Source organism: Equus quagga, chromosome 7, assembly GCF_021613505.1.
Source record: "Equus quagga isolate Etosha38 chromosome 7, UCLA_HA_Equagga_1.0, whole genome shotgun sequence".
NCBI classification, from domain to species: domain Eukaryota; kingdom Metazoa; phylum Chordata; class Mammalia; order Perissodactyla; family Equidae; genus Equus; species Equus quagga.
Window position 1 is genome coordinate 15,862,559 of NC_060273.1, and position 22,603 is coordinate 15,885,161.

Sequence of the window (22,603 nt, forward strand, 5' to 3'; positions counted from 1 at the left end):
TTTTTTAACCGCCAGGTGCTAATTAAGTGTGAACTGTTCTTTGTAAAACACCTCACTTTGCATTTGCTCTAAACAAAGCCAGTTCACAAGCTCACAAAGTGGAGGGAGGCGGTGGGGTGTTTCCAGGTATTTCTCTGTGCCAGAGACTTACCACGAGGTCATTTTGGAACTCTTCTGTCTGAGGACTGCTGTTGATGGCTGACACGTCAATGAGGATGCCGACTCTGGCCCCCTTGATGAGGCCAAATGCCTAAAACCAAAGGGGGCATGCGGAAATACCCAGCACAACTCTGCTTCTCTTAATCCTTGCACTGAGCCTCTCCACGTGATGCGGAAGTTCGAAACCTCCACAAGAAGCAGCTGAAAGAAGGCCCGTTTGATAGAGGAAAAAGCAAAACCCCATGTCCTGTCTTTAGCTCCGGGCATTATCTGCTCCTGTTTTGTGGCAGCCTGTTCTTTAAAAGTTTTTTGTTGTTGTTAATATTTACTGTTAACTCTTATAAAGGAATACATGTTCGTTACAGAAAATTTGGAGGCTATAGAAAAAGCATCCTTTGTAAGATATAAAGTTTGCTATCTAATTACATCAGCTTCTCTTATTTCATTTCTTATATCTTTATTTATTTCCTACCTGCTCTACCGGTCAAAGGCAGACACGTTAAGCTCGCTGGCTGCAGCGGTATTTCTGAGTTTCTAGTTACGTTTCTAACAGCTATTGCTAACTCCGCGTCAATGCCGTTTGACTCTGCACGGAACTATTCGTCCTGTTCCAGCTGCATTGTGAATTGGAATTTTCAGTCATATGAAATGGTTAGTTCTCTAGGGGCAGGAGGTTCCATCTGATGCTTTTTGCCTTAAGTCCTACTATTGGCTACTTCATTTTCCTGTTCAATTCACTTCTCTGCTCCCAGAGATGCGTATTTTACGCCTCCTACACCTCCAGCCTTCCCCTTCTGCATTCTCTCAGCAAGTGATTTTGCCTCCAATTTCACAAAACAAAAAACAAACTGAAGAGTTACTTTAAATCTTTCCACTCAGAATCTACCAACCTACCCGCCCCCACGTGCCTCGTGCTTTGCCTTTTCCTGTTACAAGCTATCTAAGGCCAATTCTCAAAGCCCCAAGGCCAACCCTTTGACTTGCATTACTGGATCTTCTGCCAAGTAGGGACTTTGCTTCCAGAATAATGCCTCCTCCTGGATCATCAGTTCCTCCCCATCTATCGCACCACACACAGAGGCCATAACGTTGCCCTTCTTTAAGGAAATAAACTTTTCAGGACCCCATCTCTCCCTCCAGCTACCACTTTCTTTCTCTGCTTCCCATTTTAGCAACGCTTCCTGACCTCCCATTTCACTGCGACACACTCAAATTAGGCTCTCACTTCCCCACTCCTCTGAAGCCACACTGGTCAAGGTGATCAGTGACCTCGTTCCTGCCAAACCCGATGGTCAGATCTAAGTTCTCAACTTTCTTGAACTCTGAGTAGCATATGACACAGTTTGGCCATGTCAAGAATTTGGCAAGTCGAAGCACTTAGTGAGTCCACCTCATCTTTCAGGGCACATTTTCCCGCTTTCCCCTCTACTGGCTGGCCAGGCCTTCCTCATCTCCTCTGCTAGACAGACTCTCCCCCTCCTCCCGGAGACTAAAAATTGGAACGCCCTGGAAACTTGTTCCTGAAGGGTTGGCCATGGACAAAAGCATTACCACCGCCTGGGAGCTTGTTAGCCGCAGAAGCTCAAGTCCCACCCCAGCCTTACATCTTAATTAGAGTCTGCATTTTAACAAGATCCCGCCCACCCCTCCCCCCAGGGGATTTGGCTGCACAGTAGCGTTTGAGAAGCTCTGGGCTAGGGTTCCATCTTCCTTTTTCTTCTTTATCTACACCAGGGTTTGTCAACGTTGGCACTACTGACCTTTTGGGCCAGATAATTCTCTGTGGCGGGGAGCTGGCCTCTGCATTGTAAGATATTTAGCAGCTTCCCCGGCAACCTCCCTTCCCATTTGTGGCAACCAAACATTTCTCCAGACACTGCCTGGGTGAAAGCAAATGGTGAGCTAGAAAAGTATCAGTTAGAGGAAACAGGCTAAAACAAGTAAGAAAGCAAATCAAAGGTTAATTTCCTCATGATCACCCTTCTACCCTCTGGCTCTAGGGAAAACGTTTAATCAAACTTTGAAGAAAAGTTACGTGCAGATGACCAGCCTTAGTCGTGTAAATCTCCCTGTGGGTCTGAGGCTAAATGGTCTAGGAGACACCTGCTGTTCTCAGCTGCCCGGGACTGTTTCCCCTTGTGGTAACAGCACTCTGGCTTTCCATATGCAGCCATCTGTCTCCCTTTCCCAGTCCCGGAGGTCTGGGGGGACTTACCTAGTCTCCCCCCACAGCCTCCACCCCCTGGTTTTCCCCAGCAGTGAGCACTACTTCCAGGCCTGGCCAGTTAGTATATCTCATCCCCTGGGCCCAGTGGGAGTCAATCCCAGGACTTGAGAGTGTGTACTGGGAAAGGAAGGGAGGTCCCTTTCCACATGTCACTCTGGCTGGTGAGCATCTTTCCAAGACTGAGGAGAGCTTTCCCAAGAATAAAACCGACCCAGAGGAAAGCAGAACCCAGAGACAAAGAGATGGCATCATTTGAGCCCCTGGATACAGCTGCGTCTGGGTTTTTCCTTTATGTAGGTCAAGAAATTCTCATTTTAGCTCCAATTTAACTTGGAGGTCTGTCACTCACAGCTGAAAGGGGTCTAACAAATATAGATGGAATCAGTGAACGGGGGCAAAGAATGAAATCCACGTGTTACCTTCTTGCTGTTTTCTGTGAGCCACTGAATTCTCTGTTGATAGAGTTCAACAGCTCTGTCAAAACACCAGAAAGGCCTGTCACCCAAGGTCAGCTTCATCCCTGAGCAACAGCCACTCACACACATGGAAGGAAGACGTAGACAGGAATTTTTTTAAAGGTATCTAAGATGTTTGGAGAATATAAGACAAAGATCCAGCAAAAAGAAAAGTGAACGTATTGTTTTGCCAGGGGTGGAGGACAGAGGGGATTGTGAAGGAGATAAGTGTGTGGACGCTGGTCTTTGGTGACACGGTTTACGTTATAAATGACCATGGTTTGGGGGAACATGGGGTGCTGTAGAGACAGGGCAGGCCTGTGCAGGACGGGGTCGTGCGTTCTCATGAGGAAGGTGGAAGGACACTCCTCAAAGCTGTGTCTTCTCAGGTGAGACTTCCGTCACGTGGAGATGGTCATAAATGCACAACTGCGGAAGTTCAGTGCAGCTTCCCCGGGGATTGATGAACAAAAAACTTAGTTTCCGAAAAGTAAGTAGTCGGGGCAACGTCTTGAACTTCCCTTATTGCAAACCATGCCAATGGCTGTTTGGAGACCAGCATGTAACAGGTGCTTAAGGTAAGGACTCATCACTTTACTTTAACTGAATTGCCTTCATTGAGGTCAGGTAGGATTTGGGGACCTCAAGAAGGGCAGGGAACACCTTTGGATATGGAATCATATCCAATCAAAGGGGCAGTGGCTGGTGGATAGAGTCCTAAGGCATACATGAGTATGGATAGAGCTGAGAATGAGCTTCATAATGAGACGTATTTGTCTTTGAGATCTACTCTGCCATTTATTAGCTGTGTGACTTTGGGTAGGTACGAAAACCTCTCTGAGCTCCAGTTTCATCATCTTCAACATGAAGATAATAATAGGACTCTGTTCACGTCAATTTGCCAAAAATCAATTTCCTGAAAGGTAATTATCTGAAAATCAATTTGCCAAATGATCGGTTAACTGAATAGAGCTGAACATTCCCTAAAATGCTGGATTCATAATTAAACCCTATCGCCAAAATATTGCAGAATTCTTTAAAATCTGTTCAACCTTCCAACCCAATAAAAATTGGTCATTTAGCAATTGATTTTTGGTTAACTGGCTTGATAATAAAACTATATTTCGAGTTGTGAGGATTAAATAAGATAATGCATGCGGCCCTTAGCAGAATTCCTCACACATTAATAAATGTTGGCTATTAATTTTTATTATTACCTTTTAAGAAACCTCAGGCAATCAGTAATCATGGATCGTCGATGGCTACAGGAGCGATGGAATGTACACATGTGCTGCTAAAATCCGGTTTAGGAGTGGGGAGCCTGCGTATTTTTCACATACATTTGCAAAACGATGGACTCAACTAAGCTGTCTTTGAAAGCGGTCACTCTTCACCATTAAACATCAAATGAGGCTGTGAGGTTTTATGTGTTCATCCAAAGGGACCGTGGATTTTAAAAGATGGAGAAAAACTGATGTGGGCCAACCTGTTTATTTGAGAAAAGAGGAATTTGGGGCTAGAAGTGGGAAGAGACCCGCCCAAGTTCCCACAGAGATGGTTGTTTGGGCAAAGTTACTTTCAGGCTGCTGAAATGAGGTGGTTCTTGAGCTCTGGGAGTGTTGGGAGGACCCTGAGAAACACACTTACTCAGAGAGCTTGGATTCAAATTGGTGGATGATCTCAGTGGAGAAGTGTATTTTCCTCATGACGTTGCTGCCCTCCTCCCTGAAGAGGCAAAAACCTATGAGAGGGGTCTCTTGGCCCCGCAGTTGGGAGGGTCCTTGCAGGCTCAGGGGTGCGGGGAACGGCTTCGGACTTACAGCACGGCGGTGCCCTGTCTTATCAGGTCAGCCAGGGTGAGCTTCTCAAACTTTAAGCTGTGCACTGAAAGCCAGTCTTCTGAGTCCTCCCGAGCTGAAGGCTGGGTCTCGTCCCCCTGCAGCCTCTGCAAGACAGAAGCCAGAGTGAAACGGAAAACTCTGGAAAGAGAGGGCAAGGCTGAGGGTGCCTTAGGTTCCTTTCACACGGATGCTCAAGGGTTGCCACCTCTGGCTGGTCCCACCTGAAAAGCAGTCTGTTCAGGAACTCGACTTGCTGAGGGCACAGAAGAATGTGGAGGCCTGGGCTCTGGGCCACTTGTCCCGGAAATACCTGTTCCCATCCCTCACCTCATCCCCAGTATGTGGCTGGACAATTCAAGGGCCTCTCCCCATGGCTTTGTGAGAGACTGAATATGCAAACACACTCGGGCCAGACCACGTGTGACAAGAGAACTGTGAGCCGCAGCCTCTGCAGCAGCCAGCCCATGAAGCCAAACCACAGCTTCTGCAGCAACTGGTCCAGGAGGGTCAGGACTCGGTCAATGACTGCCAGCTTTCCTATTTTTCTTCCCTTTTCCAGGTCAGGTCCAACCAGGGAAAGTCAAATATGCCCCCAAACCAGTGACAGAGACCACATACCTCTCGTTAGCCCACCTCCAGCTTCTGCGTGCCAACAGCCTCCCTCAGGGCACACCTGAGGCCGTGCATTTTGTCCACTGTAAACCTTTCCCACACCCCTGCCTGCCTTTGAGTCCCTGCCAAGCACAAGTGGTGGTGGCTGACCCCCTGGCTAGAGCAAGCTCTGAGCAAATTGCCTGTGTTCTCCTGTGGGTGGTCTTTGTTTATTTCCACACTTGCTTTCTCTGTCTCTTTTCAGGTGTATGAGTTCTGCCTCCCTATCGCGCTGAGGGGTCCTCGACAAACATTTATTGAGTAACTGATGGAAGAGGGGAGGGTTTATCCTGTGCATTCCAGAGGCCAGCCATAGGAGCAGTGGGCGAAAGCTTTGGGGGAAGCATTTCCTAGCTGTCACAGGAGGCAGGCCATGAAATGGACTACACCCCCTGGCTTCTACCTAGTGACACCTGTGTCACTTACATAGTGGTAAGTCCAGGTTGTGGGAGGTGGCCTTGGTGGTGGAGCTGAAGTCAGTCATGGTAAGCATTCCACATTGGAGATGCTTTCTGGGAGCCAGAAGGTGAGTGAGCTGACCTGAGGCTCTGAGTTCACTCTGCCTTATTCACCTCTTCTGGAGGCGGGCATTTCTTCCTCTTTCTACTGGGTGTTTCTGAACCCTACTATGAAGTGGGCATGGTCCTGGTGTTGGGGCACAGTGTGAACAAAATAGAAATGTTCTTGCCTTCTTGGAGCTAACATTCTAGTGTGGGTAGATGGAAAATAAAGAAGAAATGAAATCAGTGTACATAATTTCAGGAAAAAAAAAACAGTTCTATCAAGAAAATGGAGCAGAGACATGTGATAGCAAAGGATGAGGGTGGAGATGAGGAGGTCGCTTTAGCTGGCATGGGGTCAGAGAAGGTGTCTCTGAGTTGAGATCTGAAGGTGAGGAAGCAGCCAGGCCTGTGCATAGCTGGGGAATGCACATTCCAGCCAGAGGCACAGAGTGGGGAAGGGGTCAGAGTGCTGGCAGAACAGAAAGGTGGCAACTGTGGTTGGAGTGTAGTGAATACAGGGTAGCATGACATGAGAAGAGGCTGGAAAGTTGTGGAAGGCCTGGATCAGACAGGATTCTGCAAGAGCTTCCAGGACAACCACAGTTGTTTATGTGATATAGATGGGCCTTACATGTTGCCATAGCTGGCCATCACTCAAGGTGTGGAATGGCATCAAAAGGGGAGGCTGGCTCCATCTCACTGTGAGAGAAACTACCCCACAGCATCCGATGACTGTGGAATGGGCCTGATCACTATTTAACCCATTGGGACCCCAGTCTAGATTCAGAGATGCCTTCACCCTGCTCCTGACACCTGCTTGAACCCTAAGTGGGTTCTGCTTGAGCCTGTATTTATCAGGGCTTTCACTGTGGTGGGCGAGGTGGTGGACAGGAAGTTGGAAACTATCTGAGCTACAGTGGATAGGACAGAGGAAAGGAGAGAGAAAGAGGGGGAGAGAAGAAAGGAGTGCCCTACACTGGGCATCTCCATTGACTAGCTGTGTGATGCTGGGCAAGTCATGCATCTCTCTTTCTTCACCTGCAAAATGGGTTGTAGGACCTGTGAAGCTGTGCTATAGAGCATAGCTTGAGTGTTGCTGCGTAAACAGTTCCCAACAGTAATCCTTATTTCCCCTTCAGGTTGTCATAAATAGAAGGTAACCTCAAAACAAAGACAATGAAAAGAAAATGCTGTTATATTCCAACTAGATAGTATAGACTAATAATAAGAGCTAACACTTAAATAGCACTTGTTATGTGTCAAGCACTTTCCATATATTAACTCATTTAATCCTACAGAGTAGGTTCCATCATTAACCCCATTTTACTGACAAGGAAACTGAGGCATGGAGAATTTAAGTAATTTGCCCAAAGTCACACAGCTGGTAAGGGGTGAAGCTGGGATTCAAACCCACACAGTATATAGCTCAAGTCACGCTCATAATCACACTAAAGGCCATAGCCTTTAAACTGGCACCAAACCGTGACTGTCTTCCTGAAGGATGGGGAGAGAACTGATTGAAAGAATGACTTTCTCCTTATGTGATTCTATGCTAATTAAGGTCCTGCCCTTGAACAGCATCGCCTCAAATCACGGTCCCACACTTAGGGAAACACTGCTGCACGTCGAATGAACACTAGATGTCACTCTTCTCGTCTTTCAGGACTCAACCATCTCCCTGGTTGCTGACGCGGAGTGCAGTAGACTGGATTCTCCTTTCTTCCATTTTACTTGCTTTTGAAACGATCCATCATGTTTTAGGATATGGATTTTATGTTATTAATATTTGAAGATCCACCATTAAACGCATCATAGGTTTTGACTGTAGGGCATACTGATAACTTATGTGCTTTCCACAGAGACTAGCAGGATCTGTGTGTTGGGCAGTCCTTTCCCTCTTTCCCTGCTATTCACTGTGGCTTCAGCTGCAGCTGATAAATATACATGTGGTCCTGGCACACCTGGTAAGGCACATATTTTGATATTAAATTAGATGAAATAAAGACTCATATCAACACCTGAAGTCATTGAAAGAATTCTTCAGAGTCTCAAGACTCTATCGACATTTCCTCATTTCCTTTTAAACTTGCTTTCCCGTAAGTGCCAATACTTGAGAAAAGTAAAACATGACTATTTTCCTGATTGTGTCATTGCCAGAATTAAAACTGTACTGTTTCTGACTGGTTATCGTTTCAAAGGTAAACTCTAGTGTGGATTAGATAGACAGTTAGGGGCTAGGCTTGCACCTGACAACCCCTGATGACAGTAGTTTCTATGGTAGAATGAATTCTGAGTTCTGGCAAACCCACTCACCATCTCGGGAAGATAGCTTATTTACACATGGAATGTCAGCTTAAAACCACAGTTCTGGATATTCTAGAGATGAATTCTTCTGCCATAACTCTCTTGTTCCAATAGCACTTACTGAAACTGATTTTTGGATCTAGATTTTAAGGAATCCTAAAAGAAAAACAAATCTCAGGAAGGGGAATTTTAGGTTAAATTCCTTAGACTTTAGGCTTTGATAACATGGACAGAGTCTTCACATGCTCCTGAATATTTAATGATATGGCCAAGAAGGCCATCAAATTTCTAGAAACAGTAAAAAAATTCTTCAGTCACTTCTAAAGGCAGATTAGCGATGAATGCTTAGCTAATCTTTTTCAGTCCTGGGATCCTATGTGAAAAAAGAAATAGCCAGAATTTAACCCATTCTGCATTCCCTGACTATGGTTTGTAGGCACTGTGACTCAGTTAAAACACCATGGTTTTTACCAGTAAGTCCTGTGTCTGGTTGACGTGTGTAACCAGTAGTCCATCGTCTGGATTTTGGCCAAGTCCATTGATATTCTTCTGATTCAATTGCTTCTTTGGATCTCTGCCATTGTTTCTCCTCATGCTACAAAACACAAAGTGTTGTGATCAGTGCCCCAGCACTGGACATTGACTCCATGCTGCCAGGGCCTCCAGAAACATTTTTATTTCTGTGCAGTAACTGGGAAGGGTTCACGTAGAGTGCTGATAAAATGTGGGCTCTAGGTTCCTAAGACATTTTATTCTCTTGTTCTGGTAGTTAGAGAACTGAAGCCCTCAGTTATAAGATGACACCATGACCGTTTGACCAGTCTCACTTCAAGGCAGGGCTAGCCCTCTCAACTCCTATGAGCAAAATACTGTTGTTCTCATTTGAAAAATCAGAGAAGATGCTTACCAATGATTTTCCAGAAACTTGTTATCTTGACCATGAAAGTCATGACTAGTTTGTGTAGCCATTATAAAACCACCCACTGCTTATTTTCCTAGGAAGGAAAAGAATACCAGAAAAGATAAGGATAAGTGCAGCATAGAGACAAGAGCTTTGGGGGTATCTACATTCAGCTCAACTCTTTTAATTTATTCATTCCTTAAATACTTATCAAACACCTACTAGGCATCAGCTTTGTGCTACATGCTGAGCACACAATGGTGAACAAGATAACAAAGGTTTCTCAACTTTGGCACTTTTGACAATTTGGACAGGATAATCCTTTGTTCTGAGGCTGTCCTGTGCATTGTAAGAAGCTTAGCAGCATCTCTGGCCTCTACTTATTAAATGCCAGTAGCATTCCTGCTCCCCAAGGTTGTGACAACCAAAAATATCTCTAGACATCGCCTGATGTTTCCTGGGGGCACGACTGTCCTCAGCTGAGAACCACTGATCTGGATATTGTCCTTGTCCATGCAGAGCTTACGTTCTAGAGGGGAAGACTGATATTAAAAAATTAAATATTGTAATTACAAATTGTGGAAAGTGTTATGAAGGAAGTAAACAGGATGATATAGTAGAGAGTAATCAGGAAAGGGGATCTATTTTGCACAGGTAACGTAGTCAGCAAAGGTGACCTTCTTGAAGGACAAAAAGGAGGAAGGCATGTTAACAGTATGGTGAAGGTTGGACCAGGCAGAGAGGACAGTAAGTGACCATAAGGATTTCGAGAAGGGGGAGGAGAAAGGAAAAATATTGAGATGATGTTGAGTTCTTTGTCTGAGAACTGCATCTGTACTCAAATGGGTGAGTCTCTACAGCCTGCTAGTTGTAGCTTATTGAATCAGTGTAGACCTGTATCCAAGATGGATCAATCACATTCTCTCTCTGGGAATTCGGAATTCAGAGCTCTGGGGCCACATTCAGAAGCAGGAAGACTGTCTCCAGAGAAAAGTGGAGTGAGTGGTCATTCCCTGCCTTGGTATCCCTGGCTTCCTCCCGGCTTCCTTCTTGCTCTCTGCCTGCTCCTTCTCAGTCTTCTTTGCAGACTCATCATCCTCTACCTGAGCACTTTAAGTCGGTGTTCCTTGAGGCTGAATTGTGTATACGTTTCTCTTCTCACTTTCTCCTCTTTTCCTAGGCAATCTAACCTTGTCCACGGCTTCAACTACCACCTATACACCAATGATTCCCAATTGTATGTCAAAAGCCCAGACCTCTCACTCACACTCCAGACCCATGCATCCATTGACCCTGGATATTTCCAATTGAAATACCTCAAACTCAATATGTCCAAGATTGAATTCTAACTCCCTACAAACCTATCCTCTTTTCATTGTTCTCTAGCTTAGAGAAAAGAGTCACCATCCATTTACTTATTTGAGTCAGAAACCTAGGAATTATTCTTGATGCTTCATTCCCCATATCCAATTCATCACCTAATCTTGTTGATTTTACCTCTCTCAAATCTCTCCACTTATCTGTCTCCACTGACATTTCTTGTGTCCACGCCACAGTTGTCTCTGCCATAGACCCTAACGGGCCTCCCTGCATCCCCCCAGTCCTCTCATCCAATCTGTTCTCTTCACTGAAGCCAGAATGATCTTTAAAAAAACACAAGTCCAATGTCACTCCTCCTCTTCTCCTTTCTGATTAAAACTGTCCAAAGGCTTCCCTTGATTTCCAGGAGAAGACTAAGATCCTTATGATGGCACTAGATGATTGCATGGTCTGGCTGCTGCCCACCTACATCTCTGGCTTTCCCACTTCACCACTTCTCTCTCCAGTGTTCCACAACCCCCCTCACTTCAGTTCCTGGAATACTACATAGTTCCTTTAGCCACAGGGCCTTATCATGTGCTATCTTTGCTCTAGAACATTTTTCTCCCCTCCCCCAACCTACTCATCCTTGACATTTCAGCTTAAATATCACTTCCTCAGGGAAGTCTTCTCCAGCATCCCACTTTATTTCAGAGTCCTTTGTATTATATAAACTTTCATAGGACTGTGTGCCTTTCTTTCAGAGCACTTAATTCAGAATGATACATTCATTAGTGTGATTTTTAAAAATTGGTGTCTCTCTCCTGTTAAACTGTAATTTACATGAGAGCAGGGACTGGCAGACAATGTTTTGAGGAGGGGAGGTGAAGGGAGAGAAGGCAGTTGAGAAACTGCCTTGGTTCTTGAATTTCTAATCACTGATCCCAGGTGCTTGTGAGAACTGACCACTTTCTCTTGGGTTCCATGAGATACTCTGTTCTTTATAATTCCCTACATTTTGGCTTAAGCTAGCTCATTTTAGGTTTCTGTTCCTTGAAACCAAAAAAATACTGGCTAAGACAGCAAGCGAGACACTCCAAACGGAGCTGCAGCTTTAACTCAGAGTGTGCATTCTTATGAAATCATTAAATAACCTAATGATAATTTAGCAACTTGCTTTTCTCTTTTTGGTCTTTAATCGTTTATTCAGAGGATGCTTTGCTTTTTGGGAAGCACCAAGATAATGTGGCAATGTCTAAAAAAATAAAAACTGGCGTTCCTTCAGTACTCTTTGCTGGCAGTACTCTAGTGGCAGAGACTGTGGAAATAGAAATGCCTCAGGGACCCTGGACGCCCCACGGTGTCCCAGCCCCCTCTTTTCAGTGAGTGACTAACAACACTTAATGAATTCAGAGGCCTGCATGGCTGGACTTTGGGATGACTTGTGTGGGCCGATGGAGGAGGTACTATAGAAATGGAGGATACCATTTAAAAAATGGGCTGCATCTTTTTTTTCTTTTTTAATGATTGGCGCCTGAGCTAACAACTGTCGTCAATCTTCTTCTTTTTTTTTTTCTGCTTTTTCTCCCCAAATCCCCCCAGTACATATTTGTATATTATTTAATTGTGGGTCCTTCTAGTTGTGGCTTGTGGGACGCCGCCTCAGCATGACCTGACGAGCAGCACCACATCTGCCCCCAGGATCCGAACCAGCAAAACCCTGGGACACTGAAGTGGAGTGCGGGAACTTAACCACTCGGCCATGGGGCTGGCCCCTGGGCTGCATCTTCAAGCACTTCAGCATAGGACGCTTAAGCAATCATTCATCCCTGAAAGTTTATAGAGTACCTACTGGGTACCAGAGAGAGCTGGTCCTGGGGAGGCAGAGAGGAACAGGATGCAGCCTTTGCTCAAATCAAACCTTATTAGAGAGGTCTTCTTCGATTCCTCCCATAGTCCTCCCTCTAGCCTGCTTTGTTTTCTCCATAGCACATTTCATCATCTGACGTTCCGCATACTTATTTATTATCTGCCTCTCCCCCTTTCTCTCTCACCCATCAACCCACCAGAAGCAAGATCCATGTGGGCAGGGACTTAGTTACATTCACGGCTAGAACCCTTTTGTGTAATCAGTGCCTAGAACACAGTAGCTGCTTAAAAAGCATGTGTTGAATAAATGTACTTAGGGAAGCTCGAGAGAATAGACAAAGGTGGGCCACATTCCCCGGGGGAGTGGTCTCGGGAGGGGAAGAGAACATGAAAACCAGTCCTTGCGAGACGGCATCTTGGCCAAAGGGAGACAGGTCGCCCTGAGTAATGGCTACAAGAAAACCTTCAGCTAACTTCCTGGTTTGCTAACAGCTGGACCTAGGATTCTCCTAAATATTTATCCAGGATAAAGCCATCCCCAGGGTTTGTATTTTTAACTGCTAAACAACCTCTAGTCTTGCCCCCATCCAATCCACTTTACGTTCTGCTGCTACAGGGATTTTTCCAATATGCAGAGTTGTTCTTATTGCTACCTGTTTCAGACCCTGCCATGGCTCCTCAGTGCTATGGATAAGCATGTCAAACCTTCTTCACAAGGGTTATCATTCCTTCAGGATCTGTTCTTTGCTTACCTCTCGACCCCATCTTGCATCCTTCTACAGTCCCTGGCAACCCCTACTGACACACACCTTGCTATTTCATACCCTTCTTTGCTCAAGTTGGACATACTTCTAGAAATGCCCTTTGTCCTTTTTGTTTGACAAGAAAACCCAGAAAGTCTTTCCTGAACCCCATTTGCTGGCCCCCAACCCCCATGGAGGAAATCGTTTCCTCCTCTTGCTGCCTTCTGGCTGTCTCAGACCAAGTCATCATGGTCCTTCTCTGGAGCAGCCCCATTACTTCCTTGTCTACTGTTGGGCCCCCAGCACCTACCACAATGCCTGGCATGTAGGGAGTAGATGCTTAAGACCCCAGGCTCCCTAAATCTTTCTCCCTCAGTCCATAGGCTAACATCTGGGCCTCCCCCACCCTCTCTCTTACCACCCTGTCAACCCTTGTGATACTCACCTCACCTGCATTTCTCCATTTATTTCTCCTTCTTTAGGAGAAGGGTCCCGGTCATCCCACAACCCTGCTTTTCCTGGTTCCCACTTCTAGTTCCTCTAAGCAACTCAACAGTGAAGCTTGCCCTGCTGGGAAGTGTTAGCTGGTCTCCAAGGTAACAGACTGCACCATTGCAGCTTGTGGCAGGGACAGGGAAAAACCTTCTTTCCCCCAGGGAAGAAATTACCACTTTGTTGTTGATAACAACCTCTCCCAGGCCTCTCTGCTTTTCTCCACCCCCACAAAAACCTGGAAGCAGGATTTGGACCTCTTTTCTATTTTTAGAACCTCTGGGTCAGCAGAGAACTATGGTTTAGGCCAGTAGAGGCCTGGTGCCTGCTACCTTCCTTTGGTAGGAACTGAAGAAAGGTAGCAGAGAACCTGTGACAGGAGTGGAAGGTGATAACCTTCTCTTCCTCCTCAGATTCCCTGGGGTCCCCCAAACACAATCCCTGGGAGATGTCTGACAGCCCCTCACCGCCCTCCCCAGGTTCGGCCCCACTCAAACCTGGCTAGTGTAGCAGTAGGCTCAGTGACCTCTTAGCATCGGAAGAGATCATTTACTGCAGTGGTTCCCAAACCCAGATGCCCATCAGAACCATCTGGGTTGTTTGTTAAGAAAACATACATACATTCCTATCTGGGAGCTTGAGACAGAACTGAGGTAAAGTGTGGGAACATGAATCTTTAACAATGGCCCCAGGTGATTATGATGTAACCAGCCCTTGGCCTATAGTTGGGGACCTCTTCAAATCCTTCTTTTATGGAAGTTAAGAGAAATGATGTACCCAATGTCAACCAGCTTATAAGTGGCTAAGGGATCTGCACTTAATTTTTCTTATCCAGGTCATTTCACAAATCACTGTCTTCACCTTCTGAACCTTTAATTTTATAGTTTAGAACACATATGACTTGTGGTAGTGATCATATGGTAGAGAATGTTGACCCCAGGAGTGGCTCCTATAGGACGATCAGAAACAATAGAACCCCTCAAAATAAACTGTTTACCGACCACCAGTCACTCCGGGCAGAATAGTCATGGGTTGTGAGTAGCATGTGTAAATCCAAGGCGTTTGGTCAACACCAACAAGGCAGGAGAGGAGGGAGATCGTAAAGAGGCAAGGAAGTCAGAAGAGGTAAGAGTCACAAGAGGCTGAAAGCAACCAACCAATGGCTACTCCGTGAATGAGAGGTGGCAGTCCTTGTGCCCACCTTCCTAGAAATCCTGGGTAGAAGGGGCTGGATAGCTCTGAGACACAGTTTTTGGAGACATGACGTCCCAAGATGGTTTACCATCCTCCCAACTTCCTTTGCTCCTGGATACATGGGTTTTTAATATTTACAAGAGGTAAAATCCAACATTGAGAAGTCATTGTTACTTCTTTTTTCTGCTTGAGCTGACATGACACACACATTCTGGGTGTATCTGTGCCAGATGGATAAAGCAGAGTAGGATTTTCAGGCTGTATGACCAGCCAAGAGGAAGGCTATGTGCAGGTGCCATCTTTCTCAGCTCTCCTCAGACTCTATGTAGCTCATGATTAGACCCATGTATGGGATCGGAGCACAATAGGAATTTCTCTTTCTCTTACCGTAGGTTCTTGGAACCTGATCAGGGTCACCTCATCTCTGGTCTTTATTTAGGAGCTCTAACCTGGTCCCATTGCCCAAAATATATTTGCTATGTTCTGAAGGTGTCCCTCCAAAATTCATATATGTTGAAAACCTAACCTCTAATGTAATGGTACAAGGAGGTGGGGGCTGTGGGAGGCGATTAGGTCATGAAGGCAGAGCCCTCCTGAATGGGATTAGTGCCCTTATAAAAGAGGGCCGACAGAGCTCCCTAGCCCCCTTCTGCCATGTGAGGATATGACAAGAAGTCGGCATCCCAGAAGAGGGACCTTACCCAACCATGCTGGCGCCCTGATCTTGAACTTCTGGCCTCCAGAACTATGAGAAATAAATTATTTTAAAGTGATGTTTCAATGTACATTGTTTTACATCTTTGCGTGCTGTGAGATTTTGTTTCTGTAAGGTAAAGACACAAAAGTAAAATGTGTGAATCTAGGGACTTTATTTTAGAAGTAAAAGGCCCTACAAACTGAAAGTATTTCTTAAGTTCACAGCAAGCTCATTTGCTTTTTATAAGCCACGTAGTCTATGGTATTTTGTTAGAGCAGCCCAAACAGACTAACACAATATTATTGTGTGATATATTTTTTTAGATATTACTTTGTATTTTGCTTTGTTTATTTCTTACCTCCATTTCAAGCCAGTAAGAGGTGCTTTTTGTTGGGTTGAGAAGTAGCCTGAAGTCAACAGTTTTTTTCTGTCTATTGTAAAAGCCTAAGCTAACTGAAAGATTAAAGTGACATGCCAAAACGCGGAAGGTGAGGGATGTGTTTAATGTCAAGAGGAAAGTGGGAGTGTATCAAGATTCTTTCAGTTAAAAGACAGAAGCCCAACTCAAACTGGCGTAAGGAAAAAAGGGAATTTATTTACTCAAATAACAGAAAATTCCAGGGATAGCGCTAGCTTCAGGCATGGCTTGATCCAAAGGCTAAAATGATGTTAATGGAAATCTATCTCCATTTCTCAGCTTCCTTTTCTCTGTGATGGCTGTATTCCTAGGCAGGCTCTTCATGAGTGGTTGGCAAACTTGGCCACCAGCAGCTTAGCTTTTCTCCCCACAACTTAGCAACCATAGAAGAACACCTCTTTCCCAGGAGTTCCAGCGAAGTCCCAGGTTTGGCTTTGTCACATGACATGCCCATTCCTGAACCAATCACCCAGACCTGGCTTCTGCGTCCAGCCCTGGAGCCAGAGAAACCACATGGCCTGAGGTTGGGAAACGGGCAGTTTTCCAAAAGAAAAGAGCTGGATTTTGTTTGTTTGTTTGTTTATTTGTTTTTACTAAAGAAGGGGACATGGGTACTAGGCAAACATGCCTCTCAGGGAAGCCAAAGGGGAGAGGATGGCCCCTACAGGGGTCGGGAAATCGGATCTGAAAATCAGAGGGAGTAGGGATCTGCTCAGCGTTTGGTAGCAACACCTTGGTGAGATGGCAAGACCTCAGGAGAAATGTGTCCTGGAGATATCCAGGGAGAAAGTCTACAGGCGCAGGGTTTCTAGCTCACTGAAGTTTCCCATGCTCAAGCATCAGATGCACACAGAACTACTGCACCATTCAGCCTGGGACAGCTGATGTCTCAGCTGTAACAAGTGTAGACAGATAACAGACAACTGGAGGGGCCTTCCTAATGTTGGAGTCACGCACCTCTGCACAATCCTAGGCTACTCAATAACCAAGAGATTTCCGATCAACAAGGGAGAAGGCATCTAGCTGATTTTTTTTTTTTTTTTTAAAGCGCTATAGAGGGGATTGGGGGATAGGCCTGTTTGGGAAAATTTCCCTGGATCCCAATAAAATCAATGAGTGGCATCATCTAGTTCACCAATCACTGATGTTAGCACTAAAAAATACCACTTAGTGGGGCTGGCCCCGAGGCCGAGTGGTCAAGTTTGCGCGCTCCGCTGCAGGCAGCCCAGTGTTTCGTTGGTTCGAATCCTGGGCGTGGACATGGCACTGCTCATCAAACCACGCTGAGGCAGCGTCCCACATGCCACAACTAGAAGGACCCACAACGAAGAATATACAACTATGTACTGGGGGGCTTTAGGGAGAAAAAGGAAAATAAAATAAAATCTTAAAAAAATAAATACCACTTAGTGACGATTGCAGAGAGGAAGGTGACAATGAGAGGGCAATGATGGAAGATTAAACACCAACAACTTAAATTATTAAACTTACGTACCTTTTTTTCCCTTTCAACAAAATATATAATATCCACAGGTTGTTTCTAAGTAGGGACTGCCTTTTATGGTTTGCATTCCACATCCAGAAGAAGCAAACCATACATAGATTTAGCTGCTCATGTCTTGAGCCAAGGAATAATGCAACTGGGACAAGCTATTTTTATTTCCCTTAGACTAGCCAAACTGGCAATGCAGGACAGCAGAAGTAGTGCTGGATTTGAAGTCAGGGAACCCAGGTTTGAAACCCAGCTTCTCTGATTACCAGTTATAGAACCTTGGGTAAATTTTTCACCCTTCTGATCCATAGTTTTCTAGTCTATAAAAAACCAACTCCACTTCACCTTACAAGGATTAATTAAGACAACATATGGAAAAACACATAACATGAATTTAATGTTAGTTCCTTTCTCCAAACTTTTGTTGAATGCCACTATTTCTTAGCCAGTATTTTTAAATATACAAATTGCCTTAACAGAGTTAGTTGGTATGCTTCAGTTGGATGTCAGGTTGTTATAATATTTGGGAAGTTTCTGTTATCTAAGGCCTAAGTTCATAGCAGCATTATTTGTAGTAGCAAAAACTGGGAAACAACCTAAATGTACAACAACAAGGAAAGAGATAAATATACAGAGAGAGTCAGGTGTCGCTTAACAATGAAAATACATTCTAAGAAAACATCATTAGGCAATTTTTTCATTGTGTGAACATCATAGAGTGTACTTATGCAAACCTAGATGGTGTACCCTATCACACACCTAGCCTATATGGTACTAATCTTATGGGATCATCATCATATATGTGGTCCATCATTGACCATCTTTTTTTTTTTTTTAAAGATTTTATTTTTTTTCCTTTTTTCTCCCCAAAGCCCCCCGGTACATAGTTGTATATTCTTCGTTGTGGGTCCTTCTAGTTGTGGCATGTGGGACGCTGCCTCAGCGTGGTTTGATGAGCAGTGCCATGTCCGCGCCCAGGATTCGAACCAACGAAACACTGGGCCGCCTGCAGCGGAGCGCACGAACTTAACCACTCGGCCACGGGGCCAGCCCCCATCATTGACCATCTTTATGCAGGTACATGACTGTGTGTATGAGCCATTAAAAATGAGGAAGATCTTTATTTATGGACACAAAAAGTTATGTCATAAATTAAGTTTAAAAAGAAAATAGTGGCAAATATGTATAATATGATCTTGCTTTTGTTAAAATAACTGAATAGGACACAGCCATCATATATATATACATATATACATACACACCTGATATACATATATTGTAAAAACAGCAAAATGGAAGAATACCTAATAAACTGTTAACAGTGGTAATCTCTGGAAGGTGGATTGTGGAGGAGGGAGCTTTTAATGTTCTATACTTTTTCTTTTATTTTTTTTTAAATTGGTACCTGAGCTAACATCTGTTGCCAATCTTTTTTTTTCTTCTTCTCCCTTAGGCCCCCCTCAGTACGCAGTTGTGTCCTCTAGTTGTAGGTCCTTCTGGCTGTGCTATGTGGGACGCCTCCTCAGCATGGCCTGACGAGTGGTGCCATGTCCGTGCCCAGGATCCAAACCGGCAAAACCCTGGGCCGCCAAAGCAGAGTGCGTGAACTTAACCACTCATCCACAGGGCTGGCTCCCTCTATACTCAATTTTAAAAATATTTTACAGACGTGTCACCGGAAAAAAAATATCCTTTGGTCCCAGTTTAGGGTCATGGTAACTTTATTCTCCACAATAGCACTTAGGACAAGAAAAAGTTTGGATGACCCTGAAAACAGAAATGAGGTAAAGTATGAGTGGTGTGTGTGAGTGAGGGTGGGACAGCAACACGAGTCCATTTTGCTACTCACTAACCACATTAGTGAAATATGTAGAAGATGACGTAGTCGAAAGCTTTCTTAGATATGTGGATTATTTTTTTCCCCTAGAGCAATTTATTATGGATGATGGAAAGGATTTTCTTTGGTTCGCCAACTGTATTTGCATTTTGCTACAGAGAACAAAGCAATGTAAAAGAATGAGTTTTTATTTTGTTATTAAAGAAAATAGTTGAATTGTCTTAGACTAAATTAAATATGTAAACAGCCTGAAAAGAGTGCCAGAGTCAGGATATAGCGTTTATTTTACTGACTTGCCCTGACAGATAAGAAATAGGGATTGATTTAATAGTGACCAAATACGTTGGCAATATGCTATAAAATGGGCAGTTGGGGATGACCACATCTAAAGTGAGATCAAATCCTTAGGTTCGTTCCTTTTAGCAGAAATAATTAAAACTATCTTGGCAGAATGAAGTCTTTGCAAAACATACCAAATGTATGGCTTCAAGAGGGTGGAGAACCCACAAGCCTGAAGAAGCCTCCAGAGCTCTCAGGATCAACAGGGTGCTTGCATCCTCCTGGTCCTCTTTGCATAAGTATCAATATTAGAGCACTGTGAGTTCAGTAACAGTCTTGAGTCCACAGAAAAATCCTAAGGAGGTCAACGAAACTGGCATATTATACAGTCAACTGCTTACGAATAAAGAAATAATAAAGTCACCACACTTACTTATAAAGGGCGATCTAGGCAAGCCTCTGCTGTCAGGAAGGATTTCACTGAAATGATCCTGGCAGATGGGTGACTGGGTCTTTCAAATCTCCTGGAAACATAGTTTCATAATTTTTCTTTATAACCTAGCCCCAAATTTAATTATAATTCAATTCATGTGTAAAGCATTGTGCCAGGTCTCTAGGGAATATGAGAAAGCCACATTCCTTGCATTTGAGTTTACAATCTAGTTAGAGAAGTGTTTAATAATAACAGCAGCAACTAACATTTGAATGCTTACTATGTGCCAAGCACTTTCCATGCTTTATCTCATTTAAAACAACAACAACTCTATGAGGTAGGTGTTATTAGCATCGTTCTACACATGAGAAAACCAAGACTCACAGAGGTCAAGTGATTTATTAAGGGTCACACAGCTAGAATTGTGGAACTGAGACTTGAATCCAGGCAGTCTATTTCCCTCTAGTAAGTTCTGTTACAGAAGTGTAAGAAAAAGGGAAACAAAGCACAAAAATTAGATATATTTCAAATATGGGAGGGATTAGGAAAAACTGCATGCAGGAGGTATTACAGACACAGCCAAGACAGAAAGCAGGTGTAGTGAAAGAATGAGTAGGCTGGTTTGTTAGTAAAAAGTGGAGAGAGAGAGGGGTGGGAAATAAGACTGAAGAGAGAGCCTAAAGCCAGATCACGAAGGATTTTCAATGCTATGCTAAAGAAGTTTGGACTTCATTCTGTAGACAGCGGGAATGAGAAGAACTCAAATAAGGAAATAAAAATCTTTGTGTTAAGATTATTGTGGCAGGAATGATTTGGATGGATTGAAGTAGACAGAGATTAGATGAAAGAAGACTGGTTCAAATGGCTACAGAATTTGAATTGTTCTAGGTCAACAACTGTCTAAGGTCTATTTGTCATAGACATTCTTTTCTCTTTTTATTTCTTTGAGGAAGATTAGCCCTGAGCTAACATCTGCTGCCAATCCTCCTCTTTTTACTGAGGAAGACTGGCCCTGAGCTAACATCCATGCCCATCTTCCTCTACCTTATATGTGGGACACCTGCCACAGCATGGCTTGATGAGTGGTGTGTAGGTCCTCGCCCGGGATCCGATCTGGCCAATCCCAGGCTGCCAAAGCAGAGCACGTGAACTTAACCACTAGGCCACTGGGCAGCCTCTAAGACATTCTTTTCTATGTTGAGTGCTCCACTGAGACCTAGTTGTGTGACTTTGGGATAGTCAATAAGCCTTTCTGAGTCCTTGATTTCTTCATCTAAAACCTGGAAACACTGGACATGCTGTCTGAGATTTCATTCAGCTCTGAAATTTTATGTGTCTCATGAAAAATTTCTTCTTGAAATTTAAGGTTGGGTAGTCTTAGTCTGTGGAACTGGGGCTGATTTGTAGAAACCTTGAAAGTACGTGCAAATATCATCCTAGTGTTTTCTTCTGCTGGAAAAATTCTGGAAAAACAATACAGCATTATGCTTTCTATCTTTAATATCATTTATAAATAACTACTTTTGTTGCTGGGTAACTGTGACCCACAAGAGTTGACTTTGCATAAGAAGAACCCACAAACCTCTAGTCTTGGTGTTTTTCCTATAATCTTCCCAAACAGTGGTTAGAATAGAGTTGATGGAAGACTAAGTCAAAAAAACGTATTTTTAAACACATGTTGTTGTTTTTAAAGCCAATCTGTTGCCTTTTTCCTATGGTAATACCAAAGAGAAAGAAAAAGTGCCCCTCCTCTCTTAGAAGTTCAGTAGAAGTTTACCATGACAATTTCCAATTGACCTATTTTTTAATGTTCATAGAAAAAACCCTTCAAATTCCTCTAATATGTGTTACAAATCAGGGCAGGATTTGGATGATGTAAAGACAGAGCGATCAACTCATCCCTGTTTGTCTGAAACTTTCCCAGTTATAGCACTAGAAGTCTCATGTCCTGGGAAGCCCCTCAGTCTCAGGCAAACTGGGATGGTTGTCACCCTAAGATGCCCTTAAGATCCTGGATCCAAGAACATCCAAATCCTACCTTGTCCCAACTCTCCATAAGGCTCCTGAAGAGGCCACATAAAGAAGAAACAGCAGCAAAGGATGAACAGTGTTTTGTTTGATCATTAGTTATTATTAGGCCGGGCTAATCCTGATACCCCGAAAAGAGTTACAGTAAAGGTGTGATGGAGCACATGGACGAGTCTAGAGACCAAGGGCATCTATATTGTTCCTTCAACCCAAATTCTAGAATCTTAGAAGATAAGTTCCTTTGGCCTGCAATAAAGTAGAAACAGAAGACTGACGCAAAGACGAAGGGGCTTAGGTCTTTGTGCATGGAAGGAAGGGAAGGAAGACGGCTGGCTTTGGGGGCCTTGGCTCGCTATCTCTCTCCCAGCCTGAGGAAACAAGATGCAGAAGAGAGAACCACATGTGTGTGGTCTTTTACTGCTGAGAGACTCTTCCTATTGGTAAACATGGCCTAATCCATGTTCTGGAATATTAAGGGCATCTCTCCCCTAGGGGAAGCTAGGATGGGAGTGAGAGGAGAGAGGGCTGTCCTTCCCTCAGCATGACGCTAACGACAGAACCAAAACCAGAGGCATGAAGTGTCACTGTGTGAGTATGTGAAACCTCTATAAGAAAGAAATTTTAAAAATCAAAGCTTATTTCAAAGTAATAGAATAGAAGCCTTTTTAGTTTCTTTAGTAGACAATTTATTTTGATAAACTTGCTCAATAACAAAAATACAAGTGAAGAAAATTATGTTCATTTTATACAGTTTGTATTAACAATTTGTTTTGAAACTATT

At 44.0% G+C, this 22,603-nt stretch overlaps 1 protein-coding gene across 7 annotated transcripts in view; it reads right to left on the reverse strand.

Moving 5' to 3' along the window:
* The window catches only part of VWA3A (von Willebrand factor A domain containing 3A), a 55,967-nt gene extending 42,449 nt beyond the window's left edge, over window positions 1-13,518 (reverse strand). For 2 of the 7 annotated variants that reach the window (XM_046665649.1, XM_046665646.1), the window contains exons 1-7: window positions 13,398-13,513; window positions 9,048-9,135; window positions 8,612-8,735; window positions 4,662-4,786; window positions 4,489-4,566; window positions 2,806-2,860; window positions 152-250 (exon numbers count right to left, since the gene is read on the reverse strand). In XM_046665649.1, coding sequence (XP_046521605.1) covers window positions 152-250; window positions 2,806-2,860; window positions 4,489-4,566; window positions 4,662-4,786; window positions 8,612-8,735; window positions 9,048-9,109 — 543 coding nt within the window. In that variant the 5' untranslated portion in view covers window positions 9,110-9,135; window positions 13,398-13,513. Of the gene's footprint in view, window positions 1-151; window positions 251-2,805; window positions 2,861-4,058; window positions 4,328-4,488; window positions 4,583-4,661; window positions 4,787-8,611; window positions 8,736-9,047; window positions 9,136-13,397 lie in introns of those variants that run through there. The other 5 variants (XM_046665647.1, XM_046665648.1, XM_046665651.1 and 2 more) reach the window with 5 other exon arrangements.
* Window positions 13,519-22,603: the final 9,085 nt, after the last annotated feature.